At 33.5% G+C, this 17,187-nt stretch overlaps 2 protein-coding genes across 2 annotated transcripts in view; one reads left to right on the top strand and one right to left on the bottom strand.

Moving 5' to 3' along the window:
* The first annotated feature begins 3,919 nt into the window (after positions 1 to 3,919).
* LOC114187876 (protein argonaute 4-like) lies at positions 3,920 to 12,500 on the top strand. The gene is made up of 23 exons (XM_028076264.2): positions 3,920 to 4,217; positions 5,627 to 5,881; positions 5,982 to 6,187; positions 6,288 to 6,509; positions 6,607 to 6,743; positions 6,820 to 6,917; positions 7,004 to 7,101; positions 7,247 to 7,412; positions 7,538 to 7,654; positions 7,737 to 7,844; positions 9,015 to 9,077; positions 9,173 to 9,286; positions 9,359 to 9,524; positions 9,610 to 9,722; positions 10,061 to 10,198; positions 10,323 to 10,453; positions 10,679 to 10,744; positions 11,063 to 11,126; positions 11,200 to 11,311; positions 11,393 to 11,466; positions 11,628 to 11,722; positions 11,826 to 11,857; positions 11,950 to 12,500. Exons 2-23 carry the CDS (start codon positions 5,630 to 5,632, stop codon positions 12,123 to 12,125), a joined length of 2,748 nt encoding a protein of 915 aa, XP_027932065.2. The 5' UTR covers positions 3,920 to 4,217; positions 5,627 to 5,629; the 3' UTR covers positions 12,126 to 12,500.
* Positions 12,501 to 15,349: 2,849 nt separating this feature from the next.
* The window catches only part of LOC114187395 (serine carboxypeptidase-like 18), a 33,948-nt gene continuing 32,110 nt past the window's right edge, over positions 15,350 to 17,187 (bottom strand). The window contains exons 13-14 of the mRNA XM_028075645.2: positions 15,738 to 15,795; positions 15,350 to 15,599 (exon numbers count right to left, since the gene is read on the bottom strand). Coding sequence (XP_027931446.1) covers positions 15,516 to 15,599; positions 15,738 to 15,795 — 142 coding nt within the window. The 3' untranslated portion in view covers positions 15,350 to 15,515. The remainder of the gene's footprint in view (positions 15,600 to 15,737; positions 15,796 to 17,187) is intronic.

The following is a 17,187-nucleotide window of genomic DNA, read 5'->3' as shown; positions in this document are numbered from 1 at the left end:
GAAGGACCGCCATTTGCTAGTCGGCGAACGGCACGGTCAAGCCCAAGTCGTGGAAGAGGCAAGCGTAGACGTAGAAGAACTCCAGCCTCGTTGCCCCCTTCCCGTGGCAAACCCTCTCGTTGCTGGCACATACCTTAACCCGAAGGAGCCCATCCTCCACTTCATCGCCAAAAATTTTGGTCCGCTCGACCAGATCACCAAGGTCATTGCCCCACTGGAACCTCGTGGCATGCGTGCGCGGCTCATAAGGGGCCCAATCGTACTCCTGTATCTCTGGAAGATTGGCTTGCTCCCCCTCATCGCGAACGTCGATGCTTATGACGTCCCCGCTCGCATCTGAAGCCACGACCTGGTCCATCGCCTCGGCGACCGGTTGCTCGGCTTCCGGGCTGGCGTTGAGCAGGATGGGAGAATCCGTTGAGCTTGATACGACCCCGAGCGAAGTCCCTGAGTCAGAGGAGCTGAACAAGGCGGAGATCGACCCGCCGCCACCAGACCCGCCGATCGCCCCACCCGACAAACCGTCTGAACTCGATGCACCGGAAGACATTTTTTACCTGCAAATAGAAGAAATCGATCAGAGGCTCGGCTAGAAAGAGAGAGGAAAACGTGAAAATAACGATAGCCACACAGACCTATTTATAGGAGGACCCAGTGACACGTGGCAGCACCAGAACCACACGATCCTATACAGATCAACGGCCTATATCTCGCGACGCTTCAAATCGTAACTGACAGGCACGATCTACGATGCAAGTAACCGTTGAAAAACCGGCGGTCAGTCGGCATCACGGCTCCTATAAACCTCCTCGCTTCACTTCCATCGCTCGAGGCTGGGGGGGCTTGTGTACTATACGTCCAATAGGTCAATCGGCCAATCATACATGAAACACCATCGGTCAATCGGCCAATCGAACTCGATTCTATAAACTCCGTAGAGCAACGATAAGAGCGTCGGTCAAACGACCTGATAAACAAGTCCGCAGACCATCAGTCAAACGGTTACCCAAACAAGTCACTACCATAAGGTTTAGGGTTGATCGGTCTCACAAGTCACCTATGTTCAGGCCCATCGGTCTATCGGTAAAACCCCAGCGGGGGACATTCTAATCCCCAAGAGCCCATCGGTCCATCGGTAAAACATCAGCGAGGGACATTCTAACCCCCAAGGGCCATTCGGTCCATCGGTAAAACGTCATCGACAGACATTTTAGACCCCCCTGGCACGTCGGTCGATCGGACAAGCGTGTGGATCAACTATCGAGTTGATCGGTTGATCGATTTCTTTAGATTCGCGCAGTCCCTTACACGCATCGGTCGGTTGATCAACGGTACACATGGGTCATTCGCCTGTTAAAAACAGAATATCATTTACCCAGCCAAGCGGCCATCGGTCCCACGGTTAAAAAACCTAAGTCAAATTAATTAACGTTAAACGAGTCAGTAATCTTGATTAAAAGGTCATTGGGCCGTGATTAAGAAACCCTAATTACAGGCCCATTCCGAAAGTTATAAATAGGGCCCAAAGGTAGGTTGGTAAGGATCTTAATTGCGCATTTATTACGACAGTTATACTAGTATACCGATCGGTCCATTACTGACTTAAGCATCGGAGCCTTTTAGACAGGTACCCCGATCGTCGTCCCAGCCGATCGAGCTAAGGAGTGGATTTCGCTGAAGTTACTGTTGTGGAGAAGGGTAACGCAAGTTTGGAGAGGTTCTTTTAGTAGGCTCTTGGTCCCTACCCCGAAACAATAATGATAAATTCAATACAATAAAATTTTATTCAAAATATATGTTCTTATGATTCTATCATCAATAATACTTTTATCTGTATCTGTATCGAAAAATATTAAATTTCAATGAGAGATATTTTAGAAATTAAATGATGTTAAGGCATCCCTGCCAAAATAATACTCTTATAAATATATTGAAGAGTGAGAGACAGTTATTAAAGTTGGGTTTAATCAGTCAGAAAATTTAAGTGTCATGTCTGAAAATTCAAACACATATATAAATATTAATGTTTTTGACAACTACGTTTAAACCATTGATCAAATTAATGAATATGATAATCAGAGTAAAATAAAACAATAAATGTAAACAACAAATTAAAATAACACAAGGTTAAAAATAGTAAGCCTTTATAACAAAAAATCATATAAAAAATAATATTAGTTTTGTCTATAACCTTTTTGATAAAACTTCAATTGAGATAATTTTTTAATTTAATATTAAAGTCTTTATATTTAATAAATTTATTTTTTGGCTCAAGATTACACATTTAATTAGCATAAAGCAAATTGAAATAAGATACAACTTCAACTTTTAAATTAAGTAACAAAAGATGACTCTCCTTACATAAAAAAGATTGTGGTCAGTGAAAAGTGCAAAAGGAAATCTCACAGTAGTTTTTTTTTTTTTCATGAAAATCAAGGTACAATAAATAATAAAGAATTGTATTTGTACCACACCTAGTTAGTCCCGCTAGCATATCAACACACATCACCCTTGACCGACATCTATGTCGGTCAAGGCTAGGGGACTGGTGTACCACATCGAGTCAACTTAACAAAATAATAATAAAACGATCACCATACCTATATACCAAAACATTCAAGTAACCGGCTTAGACTGGGCTGACCTAAGCCTAGCCTGCCTAAACCGGTAACATAAACATGTAGAGGAATAACCTGCCTAAGACAGCACATGGGCAACATAAACCGCCAAGGGAAGTAGTCGGTTTAGGCCGACAATCTCAATACACTTAGCAAAATCAAAACCCCCTGATATTCAATAAGTCCACAATAATTGACCTAAAGGCCTGAGTTAGGGCCCAAGCCCACTTACAATCCAAGCTAGGGCCCGGCCCATGGCATAACCAGACATAATTAATACTCTATAAATACACATGGACCCCAATGATTAAAGGTACTCATTACTCCATTAATCACCTGATTTGACTTTTTGAGAGTTTTAGCTGACTTGAGCGGAGTCCCTTTTGCAGGTAACCCCTTCTGGGTCCAAGCAGACATGTACCAACCAGGAAGAAAGGCTAACTGAGGAGATAGCGGACTGCATAAATAAGGTGGGTGACGCTCGTGCCTAACTTATCTTATTTCTTCTCTGCAGGAACGATATTATTAAATACAGCCATAGAAGCAAATTAAATTTGAATTAGGAGAAGGAAAATCTCAATAACATAACTATGTAAATGGAAAACCTAGTCTAGGAACGGAAACATAAAAATAAACTCACCACCATAAAGGTACGTTAAAAATAATTTTTTATTGTATTGATGTACAGTTTGAACTAGCTTATAAATGTGTTAGGTTATAAAATAAAATTAGACTCAGTGTGAAGTTTACTATGTTTTCGATAAGAGATATTTTGTAAACTAAATGATGTTAATGAAATGAAATTATATTAATTGATTTTCTTAATCATCATAAAAGTAATTACTTTTATATGTTATATTTTTAGAAAGTAATTTGTTGTGTTATCAGAAAGTAATTTGTATGAAATTATTTCCATAACAAAATTGCTGTTTTAAATTTCAAAATTCCAATACGTATCCATGTCAAAAATATATTCAAATTGAGTTTAAAAGTTCATTTGTGAAAATTCAAAAACTTATATATAAATGTATTAAGTATATAAATATATAAATATATAGATATATAAACATACATCTTAGAAATATTAAGAAATATAACATGCATAATTTTTATTATTAAAAAAATAAAATTTATGTACATAAGTGTTCATTTTGACATACTATCAATAATACTTATGTCTCAAATAATGAAAAAAAGAAAAATACACTGCCACAGTTTATTTAGAAATTATAATAAATTAATGGGGAGCGGTCCATTAATTTCTCAGTTTCTTGTGAACCCACAACGCACCCAACCCAAGACATACATGCTCCATTGTCTTGCCATGCGTGTGTTTCATCCTCGTGTTCATAGCACCCAATAACCTCCTTCAATCTCATCCCTTCATCCAATCCCAAACTCAAATCAACGTCTCCCATCTCTTTACATGTCACCAGAGAGAGATGACCTCATTCAGAGACTTTAAAAAACAGTGTTGACACCTAACTTCTTAAAAACATTCTGAACCTTCCTCCCTCCTTGGTTCAGTGTGTATCCCAGTGATTATTCTCTCTACCTCTACGGAAGAATTTATATTACTAGGGTTCCGTTTCCTTGGAGGTTACTCTTTGTTTGTTGCCTTTTGAAATGAAACTGTTGTTTTGTTGTTGCTTTGGTTGAGTCATGTGGTGGTGTGATTCTAATGCTGCATTGCTGTTCTGGTTTCGGATTTTGTGAACCTGGGTTGTTTCTCTTGTTGGGTTCGCTTTGTTGTATAAAAATGTTACCTTGTGGGTTGTTTGACTGTTTTTTTTTTTTTTTAGTATTTTACTTCTGAAATGTTGTTGCATGTCTTCTGTTTTAGAAATATATAAAAGTAGTTTTTTTTTCTTTTTGCAATTTTCTTTTAGAGTTGGGATTCTCTTTGTCCGGGCTTACTGGTTTGAGTGTTGATTCTAAAGGAAAGTTTTTTTTTGTTGTTTCTTTTTCATTTTGTTTCTGTTGATTTTGACAACAATAACTTGTGTCAGCAATGTTTTTCCGTTCATTATTTTGATTTTTTTTTTTTGCTATTTTGGGATCGTTAAGCGTGCCATTTGGGATCATTTTTTGTTTTTCCTTTTAGAACATTTTGGGGATAGGTGAAAAACCCTAATTTCTTGTCATGCATGTCTTTCGTTTTTGGGTATTTGTAATAATGGATTATGATTAACTTCTGGATGCTGCTTTTACTGAAGATGACATTTTTATTAGATATTATGTTGAAAGCTAGCTTTTGTTGCTCCAAGTAACAACTATTGCAATTTTTGTACATGTAATTTATCAACTTCAAGATCTCTCTCTCTTTTTTTTTCCCGAGTGAAATTCATAATTAACATCAACAAGAAATGATGTTTTTTTATTTTCTGAGAAAGGCAATTCAATGGCTTACGATTTTCAAATGAATGTGTTTAAATTGGGTCCGAGCAACGTTAGTGCAAAACTTATGCAAAACTTATACAGCAGCCGCAGTTGTAGCTGCAATTGTTATTTTGTAGGCTTTCAAAACCTTGGTGTTTTTGCAGCAGAGACTGTGGCTGTTGACCTTTGATTAAAACCTTGCTCAAGTGGGTCCCTAGCAGTTGTAGCTGCAATTTTTATTTTCTGAGAAAGGCACTTCAATGGCTTACGTTAGTGCAAAGCTTATATAACAGCCGCAGTTGTAGCTGCAATTGTTGTTTTGTAGGCTTTTAAAACCTTGATGTTTTTGCAGCAGGGACAGTGGCTGTAGACCTTTGATTAAAACCTTGCTCAAGTGGGTCCCTAGCATTGCTTGCATACACATTTTAGTTTATGAAATTATGAGTATTAACTCTGCTTGGTTCTATCCTAGTTTATGTGTCAAAAACTTTATATGACAGTCCTACGATAGTAGTCATCAACTTATCTTTTGTTGTTTTCACACCACTTGTTTATTGGTATGGTTATAGTTATTATCAGTATAATGCGATCCTCTGCTTTACGTTATATCCCTCACTTCATATATACAGGCCATGGATTCCTTTGACCCAGAAGGAAATGGGAAGGAGGAGTCGCTTCCACCACCACCTCCTGTTGTTCCCTCTAATGTTGTACCTCTAAAAGCTGAAGAAGTACTCTCTCATGCTGAACCTGTAAAGAAAAAGGTGTCTCGACTTCCAATTGCCAGACGGGGTCTGGGATCCAGAGGAACGAAAATACAATTACTAGCCAATCACTTCAAAGTTAATGTCGCTAAAAGCGATGGACATTTCTTCCATTATAGCGTATGTTCTTCATTTGCTTTTGGTTTATTATTCTGAGTTTGCCTAATTTTAGTGTCACTTGAACTTGGTGCTTACAGTATTACACAATATTTGCAAACAGGTGGCTTTTACTTATGAAGATGGACGTCCTGTAGAAGGTAAGGGTGTAGGGAGAAAGATTATGGACAGGGTGCAGGAAACGTACCATTCTGACTTAAATGATAAGGACTTTGCATATGATGGGGAGAAAAGTTTGTTTACTCTTGGCTCTCTTCCTCGGAACAAGCTTGAATTTGAAGTTGTTCTGGAGGATGTCACCTCTAACAGGTAGAAAGAAGGAGACATTGTTATTGTTTTGGCCCTACAAATTGGTTTTCCTATTATTTTGTCAACAGGATATCTTTTTAATTTGGCTTTTGATTTGTAGGAACAATGGCAATTGCAGTCCTGATGGTAATGGGGACAATGAGAGTGACAGAAAGAGAATGCGGCGTCCTTATCGTTCAAAGTCATTCAAAGTAGAGATAAGTTACGCAGCAAAAATTCCAATGCAGGCCATCACTAACGCTTTACGTGGTCAAGAGACGGAGAATTTTCAAGAAGCCATCAGAGTTCTTGATATAATTTTGAGGCAGCATGCTGCTAAGCAGTAAGTAAATAATGCTTTCTTCTTCCTTGTATTAGTAACTGCATTTTTTTTGAATGATTATTACCTTGATAATTTAACTGTACATTGTTTATTGCAGAGGCTGCTTGCTTGTACGGCAATCCTTTTTCCACAATGATCCAAACAATTTTGCTGATGTAGGAGGTGGTGTTCTTGGTTGTAGAGGATTCCATTCAAGTTTTAGAACTACACAGAGTGGCCTGTCTCTCAACATAGGTTAAATCTGTTGCCTGTATGCTATCTTCTTAAGTCAATATATTTGGTCTAATTCTTGAAATTCTAATTTGCTTAGATGTTTCAACTACCATGATAATTACTCCCGGGCCTGTGGTGGATTTCTTAATTTCCAATCAAAATGTTAGAGATCCTTTTCAGCTTGACTGGGTTAAGGTGAACAAGTTCTCTGAAAACATTTTCATTATCCTTCATTGATCTTCAAGGCTTTGGTCTGATCTTATCATTATTTTTCCTAACAGGCCAAAAGAACCTTAAAGAATCTGAGGATTAAAACCAAGCCATCCAATCAAGAATTCAAAATTAATGGGCTCAGTGAACTCCCATGCAGAGAGCAGACGTATTGTTTTTGAATTTTCTTAAATTCCTTTGGCTGTTCATGGCCAATTATTAATAAATAGCTAGTGTATTGTGCTGCACAGTCATTGTATTGTTTTTCATTTGGTGTTGTGTTGATGTTCATAAAGATGGTGTGAATTTTTCAGTTTTACTTTGAAGGGTAAAGGTGGAGGGGATGGTGGAGATGGTAATGAGGAAATCACTGTTTATGATTATTTTGTGAATGTTCGAAAGATAGATTTGCGATACTCTGCTGATCTTCCATGTATTAATGTCGGCAAGCCTAAACGCCCAACTTACTTTCCCATTGAGGTATGTTAAGGGTTTTCTTTTTTAATTTTTCATTCTGCTTTTGTTTGTATTAAAATGTGTACAGATTGATTTTAGTTGCATATTTTGTTATTATCAATTACTTGTTTTCTCGCTTGGTTTTATAGCTTTGTGAATTGGTATCCCTGCAACGGTATACAAAAGCTTTGACAAGCCTTCAAAGGGCCTCATTAGTGGAGAAATCGCGGCAGAAGCCACAAGAAAGGATGAAAATTTTGTCTGATGTGAGTTGTTATGCTAAATTGGGTGATACAAATTTAATCCATTTGTCTGGAATAAGGAATCTTACTATCATTTCTGCTGAAGGCACTTAGATGCAGCAACTATGGGTCTGAACCTTTGCTCCGTAATTGTGGAATTTCTATAAGCACTGGTTTCACTGAAGTGGAAGGTCGGGTTTTGCCTGCACCAAGGGTATATATATATTCATACCATTATGTTTATGAATCTTTTTGTTAGATTTATGTTGCACTAAAAAATATAAAGTGAATGATATTTTCTTTATGGTTTGCCTGTACCAAGGGTGTATATATACCATTGTGTTTATGAATCTTTTTGTTAAATTTATGTTGCATTAAAACATTTAGAGTGAATGATATTTTCTTTATGGTTTACGTGGTTACGGAATGAATGACGGGAGTGACGTTGTTGCTATAATATTCTGGGTGCCTTGTCAAGAGATAGTTTGAAAAGTGATTTACATCTTTACCTTGTAGCAAATGCCATGGTAAACTTCTATTTTCCCATTTAAGTAAATAAGATAGAAATGGGCCTCTTAAGTAACCCCTAATATGGGTTTACATGCTTTATCTTCAGAAAATCCCATTTACTTTAAATCATCAAAACTTTCTTTTGTGGTTAAAATATATCAGACATGGGTCATAACGGGGATTCTTTCCACAACAATCTGAATTTTCTCCTAAGATATCTTGTAACTATCCATCAATGAGTGGTTAACATGTAATTAACCAAGGGTGGGTATCTATCAAACGATTGCCTAATTTAAGAAATGACTCTGTTCTCTTTGTTACCAAGGATGTGTGGTTATGCCTTGATGTTGGTGGTCATAATTGTAAGTCATTAAAGTTTATGCCTGCCCTTGACCCATTAGGCAATTCCATTATATTTTTTATGCTTGCCATTATGGAGATCCCGAACTATTTATTTTTGAATTTTAAGTCAGTCGATGTTGTGGTGGAATATTGAGATGTCGTTCTCCCTATATTAACTAATAATATTTTTTTTGTAATCCTCCACACTTCTTGATTTTTTGCAGTTCATTTGATGTTGCGTAATCCAATTTCAAGTGTTTTAATTTGTGTAACTCTATATCTACTTGTGCTAAATTGGTCTTATTATATGGCTTTATTTGGTAAATAGATTTTTTCCTAGAAATAATTGCTTTATTTTTTCAAAGGTTCACAATGTTGGGATAAAAAAGCAATTATTTATTCTAAAAGCGGAATGAAGCAGACTCATTTTACTTAATTGTGGACAGTTAATATTGATTTCCTCATTGCTAATCACAAATGTCAATAATATTGAGTTATGGTTTGAAAATAATTATTGAATCTTCTTCAATAGTTGAAGTTTGGCAACGGTGAGGACCTCAATCCAAGGAATGGGAGATGGAATGTTAGCAGCAAGGTATTTAGTTTAGTTCTATCCATATTCCTGTGTAGTTTTAATATTTTCTACCTTATGACAATATCGCTGAGATTCTAATTGCTTTAATGCTTCAGAGGTTTGTGGAGCCATCAAAGATAGAAAGATGGGCTGTTGCTAACTTTTCAGCACGCTGTGATGTACGAGGACTTGTGCGTGACCTGATTAGAATTGGAGATATGAAAGGAATTGTAAGTTCTTTAACTTTATATTAGAGAACTGTGGAAGTGTTACTCTGAAATTTAACTCTTTGTTTTTTGTAGTCGATAGAGCAGCCGTTTGATGTGTTTGATGAGAGTCCTCAGTTTAGGCGTGCCCCACCCATGGTTAGAGTTGAAAAGATGTTTGAAACCATCCAGTCTAAGCTTCCTGGTGCTCCTCAGTTCCTTCTCTGTTTGCTTCCTGACCGGAAAAATTGTGATATTTATGGTTAGTGATTTTAGTTTTAATAGTATATTTACTCCCAAACAATTTTCGTGTTCCCTAGATGAAAAGTTTATTTTTGACATTGAAGGTCCATGGAAAAAGAAGAATCTTGCTGATTTTGGAATCATTAATCAGTGTATGTGTCCTTCAAGGGTCAATGATCAATACCTTACCAATGTTATGTTGAAGATCAATGCCAAGGTATTTATAGTCAGTGGTGATATTTTTGGTAATATTGTACAGCATGTTCATATAGGCACATGCCTGTAAAACATGTTAATATCATAAATAGATGAAGTGTGATGGACGCTTTCATGACCATTCCCACATAGTAAGTTTTCACCTGATTGTGATAATTTATTTTTATTGCAGGCCGCTAAAGCTTCTTTTCTGTAGTTTGTAATGTCACTCCAAATAAACTAACACCTTAATGCCTTTCCCCTTTTATTTTCTTGAGGCTTGGTATAATTGTTTTATATTGCTTTGTTGAGTATTCATTGAAGGATTTTTCCCCATTGAATTTGTTTATCGTTATGCAGCTTGGTGGATTAAATTCATTGTTAGGTGTTGAACATTCTCCTTCTCTTCCCATTGTTTCCAAAGCTCCTACCCTCATTCTGGGCATGGATGTGTCACATGGCTCTCCTGGGCAAACTGATATTCCTTCTATTGCTGCGGTAAATGATAGTTAGTCTTGTGTTTGTTCCTAAATATTGTCTGTGCTAAGCCTCAATTTTGGAGGAAAGTATACTAGTTTTAAGTGTTAGCCTGCATGACTGATGTTTAAGCATGCTCATGCAGGTGGTCAGCTCTAGACATTGGCCTCTGATCTCTAAGTACAGGGCTTGTGTTCGTACCCAATCTGCGAAGGCTGAAATGATAGATAATTTGTTCAAGCAAGTGTCTGAAAAGGAAGATGAAGGCATCATGAGGTTAAGTAATTCATAAATTGTGGTTTAACAACTGCATTGATATTTTTGTAGTACCTGATGCGTGGATATAAGGTTGTGCTGTGTTTTGAATATTTATTTTCATTTTGTCTTGTCAGAGCAAAAGTTCAAATTATTATTTGTAGTTCTATTAATTGTTACTGGCTATTTTTCCTTGATGATCGGTGTACAAGGATTGCCTAGATTGATGGGTTTTAATTTTTTCAGGGAACTTCTGCTTGATTTCTATTCAACTTCTGGAAGGAGAAAACCAGAAAATATTATCATATTCAGGTATTTTTTTTTTTTAAAATGCAGCTTCTGTTGATTTTTTCTGTTTTTTCTTGTTTTTTCATTTTGGTAATTACATCTGTTAATATTCAAGTTTTTTGGCAAGTCATATTATAACCTATTGTGACCAGGCTTTGTTGTTGTATAAACCATGTTTGCTTTTTCAAGTGGTTCAGTTATAATATTTTTATTACTCTTCTATTAATTTTGTATGGATGGAAGTATTAAGCTGATGCCTTCTGATATATTGATTTAATGTTAATATGTTTTACATTTCTGATTCAACTGAACAATGTTTGTTCTCCTTTCTATCTATTATAGGGATGGAGTTAGTGAGTCACAGTTCAATCAAGTTTTGAATATTGAACTTGATCGTATCATTGAGGTATCGATGCTGGTCAATTGTGCTTTTTAAATACTGATCATTTTAGTCACAGAACTAATCTTTAAAATGTCAGGCTTGCAAATTTCTGGATGAAAATTGGGAGCCAAAGTTTACTGTAATTGTTGCTCAGAAGAATCACCACACTAGATTTTTCCAGCCTGGCGCTCCTGAGAATGTCCCTCCTGGTAAGTGTTATAGTTTTCTGCTGTAAGATTTTTTAGATGGAAGCTATCTGTTCCCCTATTTATCAACCTTGTCTTTTGTAGGAACTGTTATCGACAATAAAATTTGTCATCCCAGAAATTATGATTTCTACCTTTGTGCACATGCTGGAATGATAGTGAGTATTCTTGCTTATATATATATATATATATATATATTAATGTGTATGTATATGATGTATATTATTTTAGTAGTTTTGAATTTGCATGCTTGTGGCTAGGTTTGTGAGGCTACCTAATACGTTTATATTAACATTTTCCCGCTCTAAATTGTGCTCAGGGAACTAGCAGGCCTACCCATTACCATGTGCTGTTAGATGAGGTTGGTTTCTCTCCGGATCAGCTACAAGAGCTTGTCCATTCATTATCATACGTGTAAGTGAAAAGTTTGAACCTATTTGTTTTATTGCATTGGACTTATTTTACAGTTTGAGTTGAGATCAATCTAACCAAAATAAATTGTTTGTGAATATGACAGGTATCAGAGGAGCACTACTGCAATTTCTGTTGGTAATAACTTTTTGTACATTAATTATAATTCAAATGTTATGTATCTATTGATTTATTGAAACATTGGGTATAAACTATCTTCCTGAATGCAGTTGCCCCAATTTGCTATGCACACTTGGCGGCGTCCCAGCTGGGGCATTTCATGAAATTTGAGGATAAGTCGGAGACAACATCAAGCCATGGTGGAGGGAGTGGTGCTGGTGCTGTTCCGGTCCCTCAGATGCCTCCTCTGCATGAAGTTGTGCGCAACACAATGTTCTTTTGTTGAGTGAGGCCTTAAGTTGCCTTGCTTCTTTTGATGAAAAAGCTGTACATGAGTTATGTTGCTATCTATGCTTCATGTGGACGGTTTAAGACTGAAAAGTAGGTTTCTCTATGTGGAGGCTTTGCTTTCTAGAATAAGGGTTTTGCAGGACAAATGTGTGCAACACAATGTTCTTTTTGTTGAATGAGGTTAAGATATGCCTTTGCCTCTTTTGATGAAAATGCTGTACATAAGTTATGTGGTAGACTGCAGAGTACTCTTCTCTATGTTGAGGCCTGCGTTCTAGGCCATGCCTTTTTTATGTTTTTTGTGGGCCCTATCTCTTTTGCACTGCCAAGACTTGTTCTTTTTTAATGCATTTTAACTTTTGAGCTTTTAGATGGTTGATGGTGTTTCTTACCGTAGCATCTTATTTATTGCAATCATGAGTTGAATCTTAGGTTTTGTTTTATTGTGTTGATTGGGTTTTTTTTTTTTTTTTTTTTTTTTTATCAATTTTCACTAAAACATGTTTTGGGGTATACCAATTGTGTACGGATTTCCCTCACCAGTACTTATTTTATTAAGAGTCTTTCTTAGTAACACTGCATTTTTCCAGTAAACTTTGCTTTATTTTTGGGAAGTTTCTAATAGCTTTCGCTGTTGAATTTTAATTATTAATATAAAATGTGATAATATATTTATATTGATAAATTAAAATTTTTGTGAAGTATGAGGAGAAAGGAATTTGTTGGGTTTTTTATTGTCAAATTAAGAATGTTATGACAACTTATAACCCTAAGGAGATTCGGATGAGACACAAAAATGGGTGCATTGATTTATTATCTGTAATTGATTTAAAAGACTTTTTTTTTTTCTCTTAAAGAAAAACCGTTTCGAGGAGAGAGAAGGGGGACAGGAGGGCGATGAAGAGTTCATGAATGCATACAAAATATGAGTAAGATGACACTATTAAAAGAAGAATCATAAGAAGCATGACAACACGATATTCTTTCAACAAAATATTTCTTCTTCCTCTTTATTTTTATATTTCTTAAACTTGTCAATTAAAGGATTTATTTCTTTTTATGGAGGTGTAAAAATAAAAAATGAATAAGGTTGTTGGGTTTCCTCAAACCTATAGAAGGGTGATAAAGATTAAAGCAAGGAGTACAAGTATTAAACATTAAGTCAAAGTTCAAATTGGACACAAACTTTAATGGTGTATTTGGATAAAATAATTTAAGAGAGTAATTTATTTATTTGGAGAATTTGAAATTATTTAAAACAAAATGATATATTTTGATGAGTAAATTAAAATTAAGAAATTTTAAGAAGATATTTTAAATAACTAAAATGATAGAATTTGAAATTCACTCAAAAAAGAAGAAAATTGAATCCTCAAGTTATGGAATTGCTCATTGGTTAATGATCTATGATGCATGATACTTCAAAGTAGGTCACGTATTCATGTCCTACACGTATTTATGTCTGATACTTTACCGATACTTAACAATGATTTAATGAAGTATATAATCTATAAAACAATAGTACTTTTGTGATGACAATAATTTATAAGTTTTTATTTTGACAGTATTTAATAGGTATTATTTTAGTTTGGATTCACACAATAAGAATCATATAGTTATCGTGTTTTTAAGAATTTTTGTATAATTTTTAACAGGATTTGGTTATGCATTGAAGCCTAAAGCCCTACCTTTTTTACCTTGTCTCAAAATAACCAATGCCAAAGCCCTTCCCTACATTAGTGTTTTGACTTCAATAAACACAAAGCACTCTATGTATTTGTCTTTGTCTGAAAGGCTTATGCTTGACATATGACAAAGATAAACAATCTTGAGAATTTTATGGTATAATTAAGATATTATAAATTTTTATTCTATGTTGCATAGATGTTTATTTTAAAGGTCTTACAAGAGCATATCATATAGACTTGTTTACATCAAAGATCCTTTTGAATGTCAAGTCTACACTTACCAACAACTTTGTATGGTCTTGACTTTTATTCCAGTTTGGATAAAATCCATCTTACATAGGCATGATAAGTTATAGCAAGTATTAAGTTGTTGGTTGAAGAAGAGATAAGCAATTAATTCTACATAAATGAATGCATATGTCTATGCATGAACGTGGAGAAATGCAACATGGAGAACAAAGGATAGGTGTTAAACTTGTAGCCACATCAAGTTTAATAAAAAATCTAAGTTTCCCTCAAATGTAATAAAGGGCTAGGGGTTGAAACAGTTGAAATGTAAATGAACAACAAAAACTGAAGTGCAATCTGAATAAAACATTGATTAGACAAAACAATTCAAAATACCATGTCCAAACGATTCAATAAAGTGGTTTCATAAGATATCTCTAACTAACACATCTCTAACTTACATGTTTATTAAATGCTTTCATTTATTACTCACATGAATTATGCTCTAATTTATATATTCTGCTTAAATATCACATGGCTCATATTAAATGCTCAATGTAGTTATTATCAATTTTAGAAATAATTTATTTGTTAAATATACAATTAAAATGCCCTATTCTAAACATATTATTATATTTTTTTATATGATTTTTCTCGTAGTTTTTTATTTTTTTTTCTCATTTTCAATATTTAAAAATTACTTAGAAGATGACACCTCATATTATAAAAAAAATTTGTCAAAATTTAGTAGTCAAAGTATCATTATTATTATGATTATTGTACACTAGCATAAGTGTAATATTTTAGGTCATCAATAATCAATCTTCACTTCAGCAGCAGAAAATCAACCAAATAACATATTAATTAGTTTATGTAATTTTTCTTTTGTTTATCTCGGTTTTAGGCTAGATTGGACCTTTCTATTTAAAATTTTAGTTGAAAGTTGTATTATATTGAAAAATATTTGTATTTTAGATTTTAATTTGAAACAAAACCAAGTAAATTTGAAAAAAAAAACTAAAAATTTGCTTTGGATATTACATGGTCCGATATAAATTTTAGATATAAACCACATTTATGTCTAATTCGTTAGTATCCAACACAAATTAAATTTTTTCTGTCAATATTTTTGTCTTATATGGATTGCATCTATGTTAAAATGTTATATATATATATATATATATATATATATATATATATATATATATATATAATACAAAAAATATCTGACTGTAAAAAACTTCTAATGATTGAGCATAAAAATACATAAAAAGAAAGAATAATGGTAACGATAGAGAGAAAGTAAAAAAAAAAAAAATCTAATAGATTTTTTTTTTCAAATTGTTGATATGACAATTACATTAACCGTTTCTCAACATAATAAATTATAAACAGATAAAATTATAATTTTAGAGATAGTTACATAAAAAAAAAGGGTTCAAAGAAATCCATGAAGTTGAAGCATAATCTTAGATAAGAGAAAATGAAAACCATCTATTGATCAAATTGTAAACTTCCTTGGGTTTAAATGTTTGAGCCACATGTCCAGCACCCTGCATTATATTGGAATGGCATTGCACATAATCAAAATTCTGAAGAGAAATCTCTAATTAATTAATATATATTACCAAAACATGATAACCAATTAATTGAAATAAATAATAAATCCTAAAACTCAGTGTTGTACTTGCCTTCACGATTGCATATGTAAAGAAGTGATCTTCTTTCATTTTATACAGTTCTGTGTACCTGTAAATATTTAAAGGAACAAGTAATTAACTAATATGATGGCAATTATAGTTTCTTCTTTAAAAAATGAATATATAATATCAACAGTGAAAAAAAAAACAATGTACAGAATGATAGCCAAATATACCCAATTAATTATTTAGAGAAATTACAAATAAAAATAAAACTGTAATAATTATTTTTGTTTAGCGCGTATAATAAATTTAGTTATATTGCTTAAACTTATTAAGAGATACTAGCATGAACGTATGTGTTTCCATATGTATTTTTGTATGTAAAAAATATTAATAATTTTGCAAGAATGAAATAAGGAGTTGTATTTAGGGATGTCAACCGGGTGGGTAGGATACAGGTACCTGCTAGATAAATATCTATCTTACTCATATCTGTGCGGGTATCCGTTATACGAGTACCCATATATATTTTTAATATTCACGGATATCCGTAGATATTTACAAAAGAAAAATTAATATTTAACAACATATTTTAACCATAAATTCAAATAAAAATACAATGTATAACATTCATAAATTTCAAACAAAGTGCAGATAACCCATTTAAATAGTGTTGAATGACAATTTACAAAGAAATGAAGATTTTTTAAAACCAATTGATAAAAAATAACACATTCAAAATTAATGTGTTAATATTTTAATATTTTTATTAATTATTTTTAATTTAAATTGGAGTATAACGAATATGAGTTTTCACGAATACAAATACTATGATACTTGTACCGCCCCGTTAATATGTGGGTATAAAAAAAACCCGAATCTGAATCCGTTACCTGTGGATATCTATTTACAATATTCACTTCCTATCCGTTGCGAGTTTTATCTGTGAATACATGCGGGTACAAAATTTTTTGGCATTCCTAATTGTATTGCTTTGTTTATTTTAAGTTAAAAAGATTATAGGATTATATTTTTATTTTATTAACAAATAAAATTATATTAAATCAATTGTATATAGTTAAAATTGACATTAAAATCAATTATAAAATTTGTTTCTCTTTATATAAATACTATAGAATAAAAATTTTACATACATTTTATCTCAATATTCAGCTTGTAAAATTTGTATTCCTTCATAGAATAACCAATGATTTTTGAATAAATTTTATCTCAATATTAAACTTGTATTTTGTATCAAAATTAGCATGGGATAGATTTATTTTTCATATTCCTTATTTGACAACCATAAAAGATGCTGAATACATGACAACAAGTATTATGTTTTTGGGCTTTTGATAAAAATACTAAATGTACAATGTAAATGAGGAACACTATAAGTATATACTTTATAAATGAGTTACAACATCCCAAAATGTTTTAATATAATTATATAATTATTTACTTATAAAGAAAAAAAAAACTTTTTCACACTCCATAA

The sequence above is a fragment of the Vigna unguiculata genome, chromosome 6, assembly GCF_037176805.1.
Source record: "Vigna unguiculata cultivar grain cowpea cultivar isolate G323 ecotype 2 chromosome 6, ASM3717680v1, whole genome shotgun sequence".
NCBI lineage: Eukaryota > Viridiplantae > Streptophyta > Magnoliopsida > Fabales > Fabaceae > Vigna > Vigna unguiculata.
The sequence above is the reverse complement of the archived record's forward strand: the minus strand, read 5'-3'. Positions and strand labels throughout refer to the sequence as shown.

Bases quoted from the DNA above. Each gene is read 5' to 3' on its own strand.
- LOC114187876 (XM_028076264.2), top strand. From the start codon at position 5,630: ATGGATTCCTTTGACCCAGAAGGAAATGGGAAGGAGGAGTCGCTTCCA. The intron at 6,510-6,606 runs GTAAGTAAATAA...TGTTTATTGCAG, and splicing joins AGGCAGCATGCTGCTAAGCA to AGGCTGCTTGCTTGTACGGC. The intron at 9,525-9,609 runs GTTAGTGATTTT...TTGACATTGAAG, and splicing joins GAAAAATTGTGATATTTATG to GTCCATGGAAAAAGAAGAAT.